We start from the raw sequence: 19,101 nt of genomic DNA, 5'->3' as shown, positions 1-19,101 counted from the left end.
GATCCTCGTAGTCTGTGATTTAGTGGGAGGTGTTTAAAACTGGAAGCCTTAAATTAGGAGTCGCCTCAAATCTTGGACTTTAAATTGACTAGTAGCCTTCCTCTGCGTCAGCAAGAAAGTGCAGTCACTCAGCACTTACTTCGTAGTTTTCCATAGTAAACCAGAGAGTTTCTCAGCTGGCTGAAAGTGTGACTGCTGTCCTGCTGGAAAGTCTAACATGAAGCAGAACTTGCACTGCTTTCCTTTAGCTTGTTGTGCCTGCCCAACTAGTGATTTTCTTTATTCCCATTTTAATAGCCCCGTGACAAGTCAGGTCAGGAAGCTAATGGCTTCTCCTTGCCTGCGTTTTAATTAAAACTCCCTCTTCAGCCGAGTATGTGTATTGCTGGTGTGTTCTCCAGCTGCACTGAGAGTCCAGAACTTGCTCCTTTTGTCCCCCACTGATAAAAAATCTTGTCCTGCCCGAGGGTGTGGGTGTGGGTAGGTGCAGAGCTCTCGGCGCTCTGGCTCTGTTCTTCCTCTGGCTGAGCAGTCGCTGCAGTGCCCGAGGACTGTTCATCGGGAAGGATGATCGTTCAGCCACCTGGGATCTATCTTTCTGCACCTTCTCTGAGCTGTTTCTCATATCCCAGTCCTGCAAGAAATCAGACAACTTGGTTATTTTGCTTTGTGTCCGGCAAGGGAACGAGTTCCCCAAGTTGGTTTTGCTGTAGGAACTGCGCAGCGGGTCGATGAAGAAGCGCGTGGATGGTGAAGTAGCTCTGCGCTGGAGCGCTCCATCGGGGAGCCACAAAGGGTAACCAGCTCCGCAAGGGCAGCGTTCGAGATGGAGATGTCTGCAGGAAGATGGGTATAGATCAACTGGGAGCTGAAAGCAGAGCAGCGAAAAGGAAGGGACTGAGAGCATTAGCTAAAGAGGCATTCAGGTGTAATAGAGCTTCATCGATTGACTTGCTGGGCATCTCTCGCTCTGATAGCAGCTCATTAGACTGCGTTCAGATTTCCAACCCAGATCAAAGCACAGCTTCTAACAATTACCGTGCCTGACTTGTTCCCACAGCAGCCTGGGTGCTGTGAGTTACGCGGCTTTGCTGTGGGTAGAGCCAAACGTTGGAGTGACTTAAAAGGAAGCCTTAAACTCAGCGTTGGATGGGGTTGTTATGAAATGGAAGGACAGAAAATAGGGGATACTGGGGATGTGGAACGTGTGTACAGAGAGAGAAACAAACTGCAATGAAGCTGTGAGTGCTGTGGGTTTTAGTGGCTTAGAGAAAGGAAGAGGGCTTTGGTTGAGCCAGGTTCTGTGAAATTGCACCCTTTCAATGTTGCAGAGATGGGAGGGTGTTGTCTGCACCTACAGAGGCGTGCTTCTTGTTCCTGCTAGTTTGAAAGTTCACATTTGAAATGAGACTTGGAAAGCGGAAAATAAAGCTCCTGTAGCATGCACTTATGATTCCAAAACGACATCAACCAAAGCCAGCAGGGCATCTAGGCTCCGTCCGAGCCGCCGCAGCGCAGCCTTGCCTTTATGAGGAGCTCTGCCCAACGCTAATTTGGCCAGAACAGCCGCGCGTTTTGGCGAGGAGGCTTTGTGCAGCGCATCTATATTTAACCACCGCTTCCTGTCCTTAAACTCGCCCTGCACTTGTAGGGGTTGTGTAACGTTTGCAGAATTACACCTCGCTCCCGCTACCGTAGTTTTTGCAAGGGATGCAAACGTTTCCCACGTGAACTTGAGGCTGTACCCAGAGCTTTTCTTGTGCCTGGAGCACGGTCATGCTTTTGTACCTGAAGTAAGGGCACAGGAGCTAACGTAGCTGAATGAAAACAAAACTTGTCTTTGAGCCATAGGTGGAACTTCGCTGGGACACAGCTCCGTGCTTGAATAAGCTCATCAGAAGATACGGAACTGACCACGAAAAGAAAGCAGTCGGTTTCAGTTAAGGGCAGGAGAAGAGACGTTCAGCACCTGGAGGTTTTCAGTTTGTGTTACGTTGCAGACGTGCTTCTGCGTCAGGCACGCTTCGTGCAGCACGTCCATCCTCAGAACTTAGGGGGGGAACAACCACTGCTTCATTTGTGACGTTTCCCCCTCCCTGAAAGCTGCCGTCCCGTGGTGTGCTTGCCCTGTTTCCCTTCGCCCTGTTTCTCTCTGCTGGGTTTGGTGCCATCGCCCAACCAGCTGTAAGCCCAGCCGTGGCTCTCCAAGGCGCCACCAGCTCCCATTCCAGCCTTCCATGATGCTGTTCTCTTGCTTGCGGACCGCCCGTTTTATTCTTAAACGTCTTGGGTAGCAAAGGCAGGTTTGGCCTCTCTTTATATTTCTTGTTACTCCTGTTTTCATCATCGTTATTACTAATGGTGCTTCTCCAGACTGGTACCTAATGTGAGGTTTTTCTCGGAACAGTGATACTGAGCTGTTTGCAGAATGACGACGGTGACAGCGTTTTGTACCTTAGCTTAGGATATGTTAGCTGCTTCCCAAATTCGAAGGACTTCCTTATATAAAGTTGCTCGATGTTTACGAGGGCGCTGTGTTTAATGAGCCATCGCTGGCGAGAGCGAACAGAACGAGGATCCTGCATCAGCGGGAGTGGTCGAGTACTTGGTTGTAGCGTTTGTTGTGTACGTAGGTGAGAAGTGGGGTTCTTTTCCCATGCAGAAAACAATAGAAATAAGCTGTTCCTCAGTTCAAAATTACCGTATCGACCTGTCTCTCGCTGATGCATGTCATCCTTCATCACCCGTGTATTAAATCTTTCTTGTGCTGTTCTCTGCCTGCCTGCAAAGCTGGGCCATTGTGTTTTACTGCCCTGCAATGTCTTCAAAATCCTTGACACTGGAGTGCAAGTGACTAATACTGGCTTTTGTACTCCTTGGGGTAGAGGTGCAGTCTCAATGGGCAATTAGTTTTACAGCGCACAGATAAAAATGGCATTTTCTAATACAACTGTTCCTTTTCGTACGAGGCAGGCTAGCTGCCTTCCTCGTCTCGGGTATGGAAAATGAGCAGACATGGCAGTATCTCAGTCATGCCTTGACCTCTAAAATACATATATAGGAGTAAAGCAGGAATAGCAAGGTCAAGCTGAGCTAAACCTTGCCAGAGGTGATAAGTAACGTGATAGCTCACTGCTATTAAAAGGGAGGTTGCTGTTCAGTAAGGATCAAGCCAGGATTAAGGCGTATTCACAGTGCTCCAAATGAAAATGTCTTTGTTGCAAAACAGCGTTGAAAGGGGGAGGTTGGGACAAGGGGAGGCAGGAAACGGGCATGGGGAGCACGTGGGGATACGTCTGTGTGCTGGGAGCCTCTGGGAAGCCTTGGTTCGGCTGGGCAAGCCTGCAGGAGGGCTTGGGCTGCGAGCAAGGAGGATGGGACAGGGCTCTGGGGACTGGGACGGGAGGGGACAGGGCTCTCGGGACTGGGGCGGGAGGGGACAGGGCTCTCGGGACTGGGGCGGGAAGGGACAGGGCTCTCGGGACTGGGGCGGGAGGGGACAGGGCTCTCGGGACTGGCCTTCCAAAGGAATGAGCTGCTGCAGTGCAGGTGCAACAGGAAGAGCTGAGGTATGGCAAATTCTGCGTGCTGGCACGTGATGGAAGAATCCAGGATCTTCCTGGTTAGGCTGTTGTTTAGAAATCCTGCTCTCCTGGTCCGTGATACAGTGCCATGTGGAAAGGCACCGGTAGTGAATCTAATGTAGGATGGGAGCGGAGCTGTGCTGGGTGGGGCCTGGAAGGTGTGATGCTGATAAATGTCTTGAAAAATGTTAATATTCTCAGTAATTATCAAAGTACAGGGAAGGGGGGGAAAACAGAGGTGCCAAAATAAGAGGGAGCGCTGCTCTAGGAAAAGCTGGTGTTATTGTTGCGGAAGAGATAAAAAACGCTTTTGAGGAACAGAGTAGCAGAGCTCCAAATTCAGCTTTTAAGAATGCAATACCACGTTCTCCAGGCCTCAGGTAGAATTGGTTTGAAATGGAAAGTGGAAGGCTGAGGTGTGCTGTAATTCACTAAACTTGTTAGCACGACGTAGCCATTGAAAAATTAAATGTGGTTTTCCTGATCCAGGGGGTGAGGTGGTTTCCAGTGGGCAGGGAAGGAAGCGTCACAGCCGGACGTAAGGTACGGTTTTGATCAGCATGCCTTAGCAAGAGGCAAGTAGGATGACGGAGGGGTGTTACAGCTGTTCTGAGAACTGGGAAAAGTTAGGATTCTTTGGGCTGTGAGAGGAGTGACCAAAGCACAATTATAAAATCGTAGGTGTGCTGGAAAAGGTAGGCTGAGGCCGCTCTAACTTAGTGCCCTTCCCAGTACAGAAGCGTTAGCTCTAGTGTAAGGCTGGACGGGGGCACGTGCAAAACGTCAGAAGTGAAGGTAAGCTCATCACAAGGTGTCGTGGTAGCTGCAGGCGTGCACGTGTTCACAAGGGAATTCACGGAGGAGCAGCTTGTTTTCAACTGTTAGGTGCACAAATGTGATCTCTGGCTCCGGAATTCCTTGGTCTGCAGAGGACTGGGTGCCGTCAGACCCCTGGCTTGGCCAGGCCTGGCACCTGTAAGAACACACACGGGTCAGATCTGCGTCTGTCATCCTGGTGAAACGAAGGAAGCGAAGGCTGAAAGGAAATACTGTTGTCATCCAAAAATACAAAGTGGTAGCAGACGCTGAAGAGAAGGAAGGGCTCCTTAAGGTCAAGGACGGTGGAAATCGAAGTTGCTGGAAATTCACCAGCAGGAGCGAGAGACTTGGAGAAGGTCCTGTTCAGCATAACAGGGAGGAGGTGGAGAAAGGAGAACGTGGAGGGAAAAAAACAAACCCAGACCCACCAGGTATTTCTGAACAGAAGTGGATAAATAAGCGGATCATGATGTGCCCTGTTTTGCTGTGGCAGAAGAATTTTGCCCAGGAGCCCTCTTTCCAGTTATTCAAGAATATTCTGAGAAAATTGCGTGCAGAAAATACAACCGCTTTCTGGTCTCTCTCTTCAGGCTCCAGAGTCTGGGAAAACAACTGTGCGTTGTAAGAGCTGATCCTAAGGGTGGATTTACAGGATGGTGATATTGGGAGAGTGAACGCAAAAAGCAGCAGACCGAACACCCTGATGCTGACGGCATGGAGCGCTGGAGGGATAGGGTTCAAGACATAACACAGTATTTAGGTAGAGGCTCCTCTGATCCCTCCGGTCTTGACCTAAAACTTGTCTATCAGTGGGCTTTCCTACAGTATTTTGTCTGATTCCCAATTTTAGAAGTAGCTACATTTTCTTACTGTGCAGTTCGTAATTGTTTAGAGCATAAAATATTTTTTTCCATCCCTGCATCTTCGCTGGGAACACATTTATGGCGAGGGAAGTTTCTCCAGAATTTTGTTTTGTTCAGGAACGAGCTTGTTGCAAAAATAACCGTCCAGCTTGGAACACCTCTCTTAAGTGAAGGAAATGTGCACCAGCAGAGCTGGAAATAGTTACATGTGGAAATTCCCTATTAAACACAGGAATTTGCATATAACAAGGACGGTGGTGGCCAGCCAGAGCTGCAGACAGCTCCACTAGCTAGTGCATGATCAGTCTCCTTAATTCTTGCAGTTACCCTAGGAACATCGAAAGGTTAACTCCTGCTGCTGGCAGCTTTTGAGGCCATTCACCATGTGCGTAGCTCAAGGTGGAAGAGCGTATTTTGGCATTTGTCTGACTCCCTATAAAACAACCAGATACTTCATTAATTGCAAATCTGTATTTTTTTTTTCTGGCTGAATATTACTTGAGAAAACCCAAAATCTCCAGTGACGAGGTGTCTTACAGATGTTCCTTTGTGAAGGAGAGCCTTTGACCCAGTTGCTGAGGCTTTCAGAGTGTGCCTGATACCAGCGGTACAGTTTGTTCAATGCAATGTTCTGCTGCGTAGTTTACAAAATACTGCAAGAAGAGACAGTGGGACAGTGATAAAATTCTTAGGATTATCCTGCGGGAAATTGCTTGGCTTGGTACGTTGAAGACCATGATTTCAAGCTGTGCCGATGAGAGGGATCTTCACAGATCATCAGATCCAATCTCTTGTTGTTGCATCCACGTAAACCTTTGGTAAACAAATCATAGTACATTTTAACGTTCCCTTAGTCTCTGCTAGGTCAGCTGGAAAGCTGTCCCAGAAATTCCTTTCTCTGTTGGTTAGACTTCTAATACGATACAGTTTATGCATACTTCAGTGTTGGCATGAGACTAATTTAAATAGATTTTTCCCTTTCCTTGTGCTTCTCCTTTCCCAGATCCCCCAGGACAGCCTTCTTTGTCTTCCTTTTGCAGCTAAACAAACCCAGTTCTCTGTTCCCTCTTGCGCAGTAGGGCCTCATTTTCTTTGGCTGTCTCCATAATCCTCGTCTGCATTTATTTTAGCTCGGAGAGCTAGCTGGCTTCCACAAATATTTTACCTCCACCGAGGATTTAATGCACGCCCATCGTTTCAGAGCACGCTCGTACATCCTAGAGGTATGAGCAACAGAATGGAAGCAGGGCAGTGAGCAAGGCGCGCGCTCTCCGATTGCGTCGTGCCATTTACTCAGGGTGGATTCATCAGTCCTAGGCGGTTTGAAAACCATAACTCACTTCCTCTGTTTGCCTCAGTCAGGTCTCTAATCTCACAGCCATTAAGAGTTATCTTTGAATAATGAATGGAGAGATCCATTAAGGAGGGGAAAGGGCAAAGATAGTACTTAAATATAATAGTAATAATAAAAAAAAAATCCCAGGTTCTTTGCATTTTGCCTCCCCAGCTCGCTTTTCACCCGTTAGCTTAGCTTCGATTGCCAGAAAAAATCCTGTAGGAGGTAGCTGAGCGAGTTGGTTGTAGGTGGGTAGGACCTGACAGGCAGTGAGTAACAGCTGAGCACTGCCAAAGCCAAACTGTGTAAAAATCAATCTGCGTTCGTCGCGGGGAGCTTACTGGCCGTGGCGGTCGGGGGAGGAACTGCAGGTGCCATAAATCCTGGTGGTTTTGGGAAGGCTCTTCTGGGACGTCCCTGCCTGATAAAAGCAAGCTACGGAGAACTGGGTTGGGCGAAGGTGCTATCAAGTGAACGCGAAGCACGCGAGGACAGAAAATAAACGGTGTGTAAGTAAGAGTTCTCGAGAGATGTTTTGCAGGAGTCTGTCCCGAGTTCCGTGCCAGGCAATGTTTTCTTTAGTGGGTTCGATGAAGGAAGAGAGAGCGCGGTTACTGTGTTAAAGCTAAGCGGGACAAGAAGAAGTTGCAAAGCGTAAATAGCAGAGAGGACTGCCTTATCCTTCATCTCGCTTCTGGCCGATCGGAGAAATGTCCCTGGAAAAAGCCCCGTGAAGTTCAGGAGAGACAAAAGCAAAGTTCTGACGTTCAGTGTGCGTGACCGGTTACCCAGATGTCAGAAAAACCTGCTTCGTGACGAGGGAATGCAGCGGGATGCAGGAACAGGCATGCTGAAGTCTTCTAGAAACTTCTCCTGTGTGGCGCTGGATTACTGTCCTGGCTTCCGCACCCCGGTGACGCGCGGGTAAATCAGGGGTAGTCCAGAGTGATGGGTGAGGCTGTTTTAGACCTTTGGCCAGCAAATAAAGTCTGAAGAACTTGGAGTGGCTTGAGGCAGTGCGGGGAAGGTGCAGGAGCTGTGTTTGTGTGTGTAACTGGGGCAGGGAGGGAAACGCTCACTGCCGAGGTAACCAGAGTCGGTCGAGGATTGACGGCCCTAAGTCGTGCTAAGGGAAACCTCGGGATGCCATCAGGAGGAACTTCCAGATGGCGCAGAAAGGAACTGGGAGGGATTCAGCACCGTTCAAGCCAGCCGTGAAACACCAGGCGTCTTCACGGGGCGCCGCGGGACCCCCGAGGTTCTGCAGCACCGGGGCTCCCGCGGGGCAGCCGGAGCTCTGCGTGGGGCTGCAAAACGCTCCCGAGCAAAGCTGCGCGGCACGGGGCCTGCCCCTCGGCCTTCTGCTCTGCTCTTCGCCCTCTTGCCGCTGTTTTCACCTGCGAGGAGGAGACACGAGATCAGAGCGGCCGGCCTCAGGGAGTGCTGGACCAGAGGCCGGGGCTCCCAGCCCAGCGGAGCTGATGAGACTCGAGAGGAAACTTGGCAAGCCCTGCGTCTCAGGAGCTTTTCTTCACTGATTTTGTGGGACGTGGGGGCTTTTGACCGACTCCCTGTCCGTCAGCTGACCCGTGGCCAGAAATGTGACGTGCCCTTAAACAAACTGAGGGCAGCTACAGCCAGCGCCTGCTGACAGGGCCGTGGGCGAGCCGGGTCTTCACCAGGCTTGGGGCTGGCGGCGCCTGCCCTCCACCCAGGCGTTCGCTGCGGCCTCAGAAACAGCTGAAAGGGAAGCGAGCTGAACTGGTGTAACTGGGGGATCTCCTCCGAGGTCACTGGTTTCTGAGCGAGGAAACACGGGTCAACTGGGGGACGTCATCTGAAGGCAGCTGGGCAGCGTCAGCTTAGGTCAGTTCGGCTTCACAGACACCTTTCGGTGCAGCTTGTACAAAAAGCGTCACTGAAAGTGTCTGTAAACGTACTCTGCTAGGTCTGTGTCCTCTGAAAGACACGTACAGAATGTGCAGTTACATCCTAGTTCTCACTTCGATGGCGTGCAAGTTTGGTTAGCCAAATCTCGTGCATCCCATCAAAGATCTCAGAATTAGATGGCAAAGCAGTTGTCTTCAGTGATCTTTCACGGTCCGTTTTCGGCATCTTCCTTACAGAAATAGACAACTTAATGTTGCACTGATAGTACATCTCCTAGATTTATTTCTTGTACGCTTTGATGTAACGTTGCAGGAAGCATTACATCCGGTCAGTGAAGGGAGAGAGTGTTGTTCAGGCACTGATGCTGTTGCTCACAGTCCCGCCGAAGTGCTGTGAGAGCACTTCTTGTTCCCCATCGCTGCGCTCCTCTGGGGCTCAGAAGTCTTTGGGACGCTGCCCTGAGATGAGACTTGGAAATAAAAGCTTCTTCTTTTGGACAAAAGTTCGGAGTTGTCAATAAAAATGCAAAGTTTAAAATTAACAAATTCCTACCGTGCCTTGATATCGGCTTTATTTATCGGGGTAAGGTAGCAGACCTGCTGTGACTTACTGCTTTGCTGTTCAACAGATAACTAAGAAGGCAGAAAACGAAGCTGTGTGAGCCCCATTAAGCAGTCCAATGTCTTTCGTCTGTCCTGTTTTTTTCTGAAAAATGTTCTTTAAAAAAAAAAATCTCATTTAAAGTAAAATCCAGAAGAGAAGCTTCAAGCCCCGAGTTTCTGTGGCTTACCGAAGCTTGCCTTTTTTGTTCTCTGAATGTTCAGCTGCGTCTGGGAGGGAAAGGGCCTTCCTGCTGCTGCCTCTCCTGCCACTCGTTGGAAACTGCACGTCCAGCAGTAGCGCTGTAATACAGGGCGGGTTGGGCCACGCACACCCGGCTAACAGATAAACCCCGTTGGTGCCTTTAGAGCTTGCCTCTGATACGCGCTCTCTTTGCAGGGACACAGCAGGGCAGGAACGATTTCACACCATCACCACCTCCTACTACAGAGGTGCCATGGGAATCATGCTGGTGTATGACATCACCAACGCCAAGAGCTTTGAAAACATCAGCAAGTGGCTCAGAAACATAGATGAGGTGAGTAAAGGCTGTACGATCCCGGCCCCGAGCTGTCTGTGGTGACCCGCAGAGCATCTCATGAGTCCCACCGAGTGCACCTTACGCTTCTGTACTGGCCCAAGGTGTGGTGCGGGACTTAACGTGGGGTTTGGGTGCTGTTCTGAACCCGGCCCATCAAAGGAATAACACTTCAGGCTGTCCTGAACCTGGCCCACCTCCTGCCTTCCCCTCCTCAGCTCTCCCCGCAGCAGCAGGGAGGGTTGCATCACTGCACGGGGGCTGGCGGTGTCCAGATGTGTTAAATCCATGCACGAACAGACTTTGTTTCTGTGCTGGAGGATACTTGGAGGTAAGGAACACGCCTGTTGGTAACTGGGCAGCGCTGTTTCCAGGAGGAGCAGCCACCACAAGGTGGTGTGCAAAGGAACTGCGCTAAGCCATAAGCTGTAGGGCAGCTGTGGAATGATGTATCGCCTCTGTTACTAACCCGTTTTATTAGGATGGCTGCGTAGGTCTCAAGGATGATTAAATATGATCACCTCCACTCTGTTGTCTCCACCAAAACTGTTGTACGGATGCATTTGCAGCTTTATCATTGCTGTTAGAGGTGGTATTGCAAACTGCTCTTGTTGAATGCCAGCAACTTACTGAAACCTGCGTAGCCAGTTGTTGGTTTTGTTAGGGGAGTACCGAACAAGGCAAAATATATTTACCGCATTTTACCACACAAAGTTGGTAAAATTTCAAGTGAGGTCAAGTGAAGCAGAAGAAACTGGTGTGGAAGCAGTCAGTGCCTGGACCCTAAGAGTTTGTTCGCAGGGAATTCCCGATTGTTAGAGAGCAGCACGACTGTTAGTTTTTACTTCTGTTACGGTGTCCTCTAATGGAATAAACGTTTGGGCTTCCAGCTTCGTTATTTTTTTGAAAGCACAAAGATGGCCCTGAGTGTCAGCAGGTGGGTGCTGTCAGGCACTGCTGCTTGAAGCACTGAGGCTGGTGAAAGGCTCTTACAGAGCAAAAATGTTACTTCGGGATTGTAATTTTCCTAGCAGAGAAATGGGAAATTACACTGTTTATGAAAAGGCATGGATCGAGGTGGGCGTGGAAGTAAGAAGAGGGGAAGGAGTGGGGTAGGACAGGAAGGGACTCAGCAACAAGCCAAACGTAAGCTTGAAGCCAAGGCCTTTAGGTTTGTTGCTTTGTTTAAAAAAAGCCACGGTGTCCAGGATGTTGGGTAAGGATGTCATTCGTGCCATTGTGTGTGAGGTGGCGCGTGTTGGTGCTCGCCTCACGTTTTCAGACCCGTGTAGCACAAGCCCTGCGGCTCGCTTCAGGTGCGCCTGGACTCCGAGGTTCAGCCCCAGCACTCAGGCTGCTCGCTGAAACGCCTGGCGGGTGCTGTCCCCCCGTGTGCAGGGTTGCTGCAAGTGCCAGCAGCGAATGAAGCAGCTAAGCGCTTCTGTTTTACAAGGACCTAATATTGTCAAAGATATTCTCTCAATAATGAGAACTTTTGGTAGGAAAGCTGGTGTTCTGAGTTGCAGTTGAGCGCAAAGAGGCGCTTCTACAGGATACATAAGCCCTGATTCTGAAATAACTGGGAAAACTAGAGACGTGTAACAACGTCACACCTTCATCCTTGCTAAATATGAAGTATTTAAAGGCGGCCAGTTCTGCAGAGGTGCGCCACGCCAAGCACTTCTGCTTCAGGCCAGCAGGAGTTCACTGAGGTGTTCAAGTGCTCGGTTTTATGCACGGGGCTGGCTGTATTTGAGAGGTCTGCTGCTGGGTAAGCAGTTCTGTGGGCACGAAAAATCAACGTTTTTGGTGTCTTAATCTACACGGTGTCTTTGCCATCTGGTTGTTGTTACTCCTTATGACTTGAAGGGAAAAATCTGGGGGCGATTCTCCTGAGGAATGTGAAATGGGCTATTACTATAAGCAGGAGTGCTGGATGCATGAAGCTCTTCCCTCTGTAGTTGTGTTAGTAACTCTGCTGTAAAATAGCGTTATAGCTGTTGGAGTGAAAGTAAATTCAGATTAGACTTTCCAAGAAGCTTCTCATGTCAGGCTGCAAAGTACCTCAGTTATCCACTTAAGTGATGCTTCGTGCTGTGGCTGCTGGAGCTTCTCCGCTGGTCTGATGGGTATCCCTGGCGTGTTCTTGCCTTGTTATGGTGGATATTGGCAGTATTTCAATAACTGGACAGCTGAGGGATTTTTGTTCATACAGCATTCCTGGAGAAACCCGTTGGTAGTCTGTTTTGCCTTACGAGGCTGATTCCCTGCGTATGGGGTCCTGCTTCTTGTCGGATCTTGAGCGTTAGCCCGGTGCTCACTTCAGTTTTCCCTTTGTGACATAGTGTTGTGTGTGCACTTGGTAGAGAGTCAGTGCCATTTCACTGCATGAGTTTGCCAACTTCCGCACGAAACACTTAGCAGATAGAGCTAAAGCACAAAGCTGACATGCAGTCATGCTCCCATGATAGCGTGATGCTGGAGAGCTTAAATTTGCCTTTGTTATTTAACCCAGGAACTCCTCAAAAAAACAAACAACAAAAAAAGTATTTTTTTCGTAACTTATAAACACCTTTTCTGTTGTTTAGCTTTGTAGTGGTTGAAAGCACCGTTGTGGTTGTTAGGGAGGCTTACCTGTCTACGGCAAAACTATCCAGACAATCCCTTAAATCCCAAAAAAGCAATAGTGTCGGCTGGAGCCATTGTAGTGCGTGGAGCTTGATTGTTGGCAGCTGTAGTTTTGGAATTCATTTTGTCCTCCGATGTTTTGGCCTTTGTAGCATTGTTTCTGTAAGTGTGTGTGTCTAGCACACGAAAAACCTAAGGCTTCGAAGTGCCAGGCAGGAAGCTGCTGCTTTTCCCATGTCACTGAATGCGACCCAACCGGGGTTTGCTAGGTGAATGCTGGTAGCTGGAAGAATCTGTGTTGCAAACCAGCACTTAATCCTTTTCAGAAAGGAAGACTTCACACTTAGACTACACAAATAAAAAGGAAGGGGAAGAATAACTGACGTTGGGATGGTGGCAGTCCTGTCTCAGGGCTGTTGTCGTTGTCTAATTCCACTTCCTGGATACATGAGCTCTTTAGTTTAAGGGTAGGGTCTGAAGAATGATTCCTGACAGTCTTTGTTAGGACTCAGGAAAGAGTTGGTCAGCTGGACGTGTGAGCGTTAGCCTGGACTTCAAACAGTGTGGAAATCCAAAAGTACAGTAGCTGTTTGCTGCTTGCTGGGGGAGATGTGTAAACCTGTCTGTTATCTCATTTTAGCATGCCAATGAAGATGTGGAGAGGATGCTGTTAGGAAACAAGTGTGACATGGAAGATAAAAGAGTTGTTCCTAAAGCAAAAGGTGAACAGGTAGGTGTGGACAAAAACTTGCTTATCCAAGTAAGCAAATCAGTGCCAAGACTTCCTGCCATTGTCGGGTGGTTTAAATGCCACGGCGGGGCATGCCAGGGAACAAACAAGATAGCTGGATTTGCTGCCTTGTAAGCCTAAGGAACGTTTTCCTGGAAGTTTAATTGTGAACAACTGCCGTGAATGGAGTGAGTTCAGCTGCAGTTCCTTCTGTTTTGGATAGCTAAAATTCTGCAAGCAACCTCTGTTAAGTTACTTGTCGTGCGACTGATTTGTGTGGTATCTGTCCTCTTACGTTCAGGCATCAGCTTGTAATTTAATACACTTTAACTGCTGTTTCTGATTTAAGTTCTGAATCTTCTTGTGTGACATTTTGCTTAGCTAGTACTTCTGATGCCTGCCACACTGGAAGAATATTACGTGCTCATAAATGTTACTAATCCCAAAGTTACAGCAGCATCAACCGAATAACACTACAATAACGCTAACCTTCTTTTTTCTTTTTTGGTTTAGATTGCTAGGGAGCATGGTATTAGGTTTTTCGAAACTAGTGCAAAAGCAAATATAAACATTGAGAAGGCATTCCTCACATTAGCAGAAGACATTCTTCGAAAGGTAGGTAATTACAGGATTTGTTCGGGAAAAAAATCCTAAAATGTCAGCGTCTGTTTCTTTTGATGTTCACCTGAATTGTTGTGGCTTTTTACTTTGGTATGCTAAGACAAACAAGTCCCTGAAGGAAGACTTGTACATCTAAGGCTTCTAAAGCTTGTTTGATGTTTCAGTATGGTGCTGGTACTATCTAGAGGGAGTAGCATACATCAAAGCACCAAGGAACTCCTAGTTGTTTGGTCCTTAAACTCACTTGTATCACACGCGTGCTTGCAGTTAAAACGTTTGAATTAATTTGGAAGAGAATTGTCCTTTCCCTGCCACCTTCATTCTTCCCTGCTTTGTGGAGAGGGAACGTGAATGTTTGTCACTTCCTGTCTCAGATGCCTGAAGTTATTGTAATCCCGAGGAGACCCAAGTCACTGGAATTCGGGGATGAGCCCTGGTGTTGCTTTTCTGTTTTGACTGTCCCTCCAGTCTCTGTGTGAGGTGGGCCACACGGTGTCCTCAGATTTCTCTTTTAAACAGACTGTGTCCCTCTATAAAGCTACAGCCAAAGGATTTGACAACTCGCAGCAACAGAGAATCCATCGGAACCTCAGTAGACTCTTCTGGTGGCTGTACTTCAAAACTTACTGTTTTAAAACATGGACTTTATTTCTGGTGTGCCACAATATAGTTCACCGTATAGTTGTTGAATGCCGTGAGGACCTTTTTCCTCAAATAAAGGAATTCTGTCTTTTCCCCTCTTCTGCCCTGCCACGTTAGCATTTGCCTGTATTTTTCAGCTATGCCTTTAGCCATTTCTGTCAGTACCCAGTATTGTGTAAAAAGTCTTAAGTTTCTGCCGGGATTCTGAATGACTAGACCTGTCGCTTCTACCTTGTTTCAGTGATTGCCTCTCTAACCCTCCGTGTTTCATTGGAAGCCTTGGCTGGCAGGTTAAATTGCAGCTGAGAGAAGAACATGGATCACCAGGGCTTCCTGGTGGCTGGTTCTCCCTCCTGAAATGTACCATGAAGAGCGCTGTCTTTGCTGAGTCATGTACCCAAAGCTTTGTATGCCCAGAGCTGCGAGATACCGCTGTACTTGTATCCCTGGTGTCTGTCATAAGTTGGGAATGCATCGGCTCCCAATAGCTGCCACTGTTTTGTTGCTGGATTGAGCTGAGCAGACATTCAGGAGGCTCCAGGGCTGATTTTCAGTTAGTTTGTGTACTCCTGTACCAAGGACTTGATTAAACCCTGTGCTGGCGTGTCCCTACGTGCGATCAGGTCACGTCTCCAGCACTGAAACTCTGAGAGCTTGAGAGGCATGGGTTGGCCAACTCCAGCACGTGTGCTTTGTTCCTAAATGTTTACATACTTTTTCTGTGCTCCAGGTTAGCAGTAGGGACGGGATTATCTTCCCCCACGTGAATGCTATCGCTAACGTCGTCCGGGTTAATTGGTTGGAAATCTAGTGCAAGGTCACTGCTGAGTCTTTCCTCATCCCTTTTGAATACGCCTCTGCTCAACGCGCCGTGGTCGCAGCCCTAGTTCGGAGTTGTTTCTTAACCGGTTTTTGACGAGCTTTATGTGAGGGAGCGACTGAAAATCGTTGGCCTTTGGTGAACAGGAGGGTTCCTAGCCTAGTGGGTCCTGCTGCGCCTCCTGACCTTTACATTTTTACTTCGGGCCTCAGTGCATTTGTCTGAAGAACGGGGCAGGGTGGGCGATGGCTTGCTGTTGCAAGGCTGTGGGGTAGAGAATAGGAAAAGGAATGCGGGGAGTAAAGTGCTGTATTCTCACGAACGTTTAGATTAGTTTCTAAACAGCTGAAAATAGATGCGAGCATCTGATCAAAACCACTGGACTTCAGGTTTTGTTTTGGTCAAACCAAGCTTACATCCCATGGTGCAGATGAGATGTTTTGCCTCGGAATCTGGTGTCCTGATTAACTGGAAGGCAGATGCTTTTTGCTTTGCCTTTTTTTTTCTTTATCCATAAATAAAATGACTCTGTCATTTTTAAGGTCATTAGCTCACATAATTTAACTTCAGCTTGTGTAAGTTGCACACTGTGATTTACTCCACCAAAGTCCGAGTGTCAGTTCTAAAAGCGGGATCTGGAAATAATTCTTGTTTACTTTGGAGCGGGCCTAGTTTGAAAGCTTTTCCCAGATTTCTAATCGCTGTTGATTTAAAACAACAGCCACAAAAAAAATCCTAAGACTGGTTTTGCACGCTTCTGCTGGCGAGGGAAGGAGGATTCCCTACATTTCTGTAGAGCTCTTTGTCCGTAGTTTATTTGGGATGTTATTTGGTGGTGTCAGTCCTTCTGTAAGCCTCTACCTCTTCAGCTCTGAACGCTCTTTTTCCGAATGTCTCAGGAGTTACCTAACCTTCTTGCTTGTCTCGTTGCAGACCCCTGTAAAAGAGCCCAACAGTGAAAATGTAGATATCAGCAGTGGAGGTGGGGTGACAGGCTGGAAGAGCAAGTGTTGCTGAACGTTCTCCTATATCACCAATCGCCATCCACCGCTCCTTTTTTCTCGCTGCAAAACAAACCACTCTGCCCGTTTTTAACCTTAAACCGATGTTTTGTTCCTCATCTTAACAAGCTCCTGTCTCCCTTTGTTTTTCTGTTTAGGACGGCTTGCGTAGTATAATTTCCTCAACATGTATAGGAAAATCATCTCCGCGACTTCATTTTTTAATGTACCTGCTCAACCTACCACTACGTTTTGGTTGTATTATAGTCCCGTTCCTCCTGACATTAAAACATATAGCAATCATATTCAACTCTACTCTGCAAATTGTATAAGAATAAAAGTTAGAATTAACAATTTATTTTGTACAACAGTGGAATTTTCTGTCATGGATAATGTGCTTGAGTCACCATATTCTCTAGAAGCATCAGCAAAAGAGCCAGGAAAACACTCATTTTCGCCTTGAGTATGTGAATGGGGTTTATTTTGTCCTGTGCCTTATGTGGAAAGGAACTTTTATTTTCACTTTTGTTTCTCTTCTGGTGGAAGCATGTGCAGGAGACATACCATCCATACCTGATCATTTTAAAATACTGAACTCTTTTGTGATTGCTTTCTGTAATTGTTGGTGTAATGCATCGAGGACAAAGGGTGGTGCAAAAAATACTGCATTTAATCTGCTCTGTCTCCTTTTTGGTGATCTACCCATTCGGAACTGTTCCTGCTGCCATTTTTTTTCTCACTCGCAGCTCTTTCCTTTTGCCTGCATGCTGCTTTTATTTGCTTTCCTTCATGGTGTGATGTGTTAATTAAAAGGATGGCAACGTGGTATGTTTGCCAAAAATTTAATACAAAGCACTGATTTAGCTTTCAAGGTAAAATGTTGACGATACCTACTAATTTCCCTCTAGCCAATGTCAGTTCACTAGTATATCTTCTCTCCTCCTGCATAGCCATTGGGTTTTATGATATGGAAGAGTTATTTGCATGCACTAGTTTTCTATGGAGGGTGATGTGGTTGTCTACTTTATGTGTATGAATATAACATGCGATTCCCAAACTGACAGCAGTTAACATGAACTTTTAAGTTCTGTCTCTCACTGTTAGCCGCTCCAACAAGATGTTCGGTAGCCTAGCAAGAGGCTGAGTAAAACTAGATTAAAAAAGAAAAAAGAAAAAAAAAAAAGGAAGAAAAAAAAGTCGGCAGTTTAATTTATTACCTCCCTGAAAACTTTCCACTTTCCAGTGTTACAAGCTCCGAGTCATTCGTGCTGCGGTCAGTCTTGGCTCGCTCCCGGGGCACGGGCTCGCGGGCTGTGCCGCCGCGTCCCCGCCAGGCACCCGCGCTCGCGCACTGCAGTGGCTTCGGGTTTGAAAGGAAGGGGGTTAACGACTGCCAGCCCGGCTTTGTAGGCTGCTCCCGCTGAACCGGGCCTTCGGGCTGCAGGAGCAGCCGTGTGTTCACTTGCCTCGCATTTAAAACACGGCGCAGGAGAGCTGCTCCAGCCAAGGACAAAAAGATGTTCCCAACAGCCGCTTCCCCCGAGCCTCGCGTTCTTTGAAGCTGGACGAGCTCGCGCCTCACTCTTGTCCGCTTGGGTTTTGGACTTTCTCCAGTAAATAAAGTAGTAACTAACGCTGATTTAATTTTAATGAAATGACGGTGTTTTAACATTGGAATTCTAGTTTTGAACCGCTTCCCGTGTAGTAACTCGGCCGGCGTGTCTCCCTTTTCCCCGTGGTTTGGCATTTTGTCTCTGTGTTCGCCCTTCCCAGCCGTGTGGCTGTTGGCCAGGCGGGCCCGGGACCCCCGTGGGCAGACGGGCACCGGTCGGTCCCCCCGCGCTGTGCCTGGTGGCCAGCACTGTAAATAGCAGCCGGCTACCTTCTGGTTAAACCTGCACTTTTCAACGTTATCAAAAAGGGAAAATGGAAAAATAGACATCAATTTTTTTTCTTTTTGTATAATCTTTGTTTTAAAACGTGAGCTTTTTATTTGCTGCCGGGGGCTTGGCTCCTTCTGTGTAAATCTGTCGGGGTCGTCTGTAGGCGCTGCGCTCGTAGTGCCCGGCCAGGGGAGCGCAGCCCCCTCCCTACGCAGTCAGCACGCGCAGACAGGTCTAGGTGGTCCTCTTCTGTTCGTATGAAAACATGACTTTTAACCGTGTGGCTTTGTTTTGTTTTGGGAGTGCAAGGCCCAGCTGAGGAGGAGTGAGCACCAAGAGTCAATTCTGATGCTAAAAAAGTAATAATAATCGTGTTGGAGGAATCTGCAGTAACTTTATTTCTGCTGGTATCTAAATTTACCGCTCGCTAGCCAACTAACTGCTTGTGGCACCTGCGTGTGGAAGCCCCCCCGGCCCCGGGTGGGGATTGAAGCCGAATCCTGCCCGGACCCCCCCGGAGCCCCTCGAGCCGCCCGGGCGCCGTCGCGCTGGATCCGGCCGTGCCAGCAGCCGCGGGCTGTCGCGTCCCCGGCCGGCAGCGGAACCCCCAGTGCTACCTTTTGTCATGGCAAAATGTAACTTAATTAAATTGGTAATGATGAACTAAACCCCGAGGTTGGATCTATTGTATAAGCGTGTTACCTGCTTTGTACTTGGCACGTCGGTGTGGCCGGGGCGGTGCGGGGCGGCGCGGGGCGAGGTGGAAGCCGCGCTTCGTACGATCGGACTTGGATGGTGGAAAAAACAGCATCGACTTCAGGTCTAGGATTAATTCCCATGCCTACAATTTTTTACTTAATCTTTTAATATTTTTGCTACTCCACTCTGGCTTTTTATTTAAAACACATTCTTTTGTACCACTTACTGTATCAAATTGTATAAAAGATCACTGTCCCATTCTTGGTCATACCAAGAGCAAATAAAAGCTTTTATAAACTTGCACTGGTTACTTCCTGGGCCCCTTACCGGCGCCTTCCCCCTGTCCCCGTGGGGCTCTGGGTGCGCAGAGCTTCGCAGCCCGTGCTGGCTGCGGCCACTCGGCTGCCTTAACGAACCGATCGGAGCTGGTCCCTGCTGTAAGGAACC

General features: G+C 48.2%; 1 protein-coding gene across 1 annotated transcript in view; it reads left to right on the top strand.

Moving 5' to 3' along the window:
• The window catches only part of RAB10 (RAB10, member RAS oncogene family), a 42,910-nt gene extending 23,953 nt beyond the window's left edge, over positions 1-18,957 (top strand). Inside the window, exons 3-6 of the mRNA XM_080584243.1 lie at positions 9,492-9,630; positions 12,899-12,988; positions 13,502-13,603; positions 16,005-18,957. Of these exons, the coding sequence (XP_080440369.1) occupies positions 9,492-9,630; positions 12,899-12,988; positions 13,502-13,603; positions 16,005-16,088 (415 nt within the window). The 3' untranslated portion in view covers positions 16,089-18,957. The remainder of the gene's footprint in view (positions 1-9,491; positions 9,631-12,898; positions 12,989-13,501; positions 13,604-16,004) is intronic.
• The last annotated feature ends 144 nt before the right edge of the window (positions 18,958-19,101 follow it).

Source organism: Anser brachyrhynchus (assembly GCF_964034855.1).
Source record: "Anser brachyrhynchus genome assembly, chromosome: 3".
Classification (NCBI taxonomy): domain Eukaryota; kingdom Metazoa; phylum Chordata; class Aves; order Anseriformes; family Anatidae; genus Anser; species Anser brachyrhynchus.
Note: the sequence above shows the minus strand (reverse complement) of the source record. Positions and strands in the feature narration are given on the sequence as shown.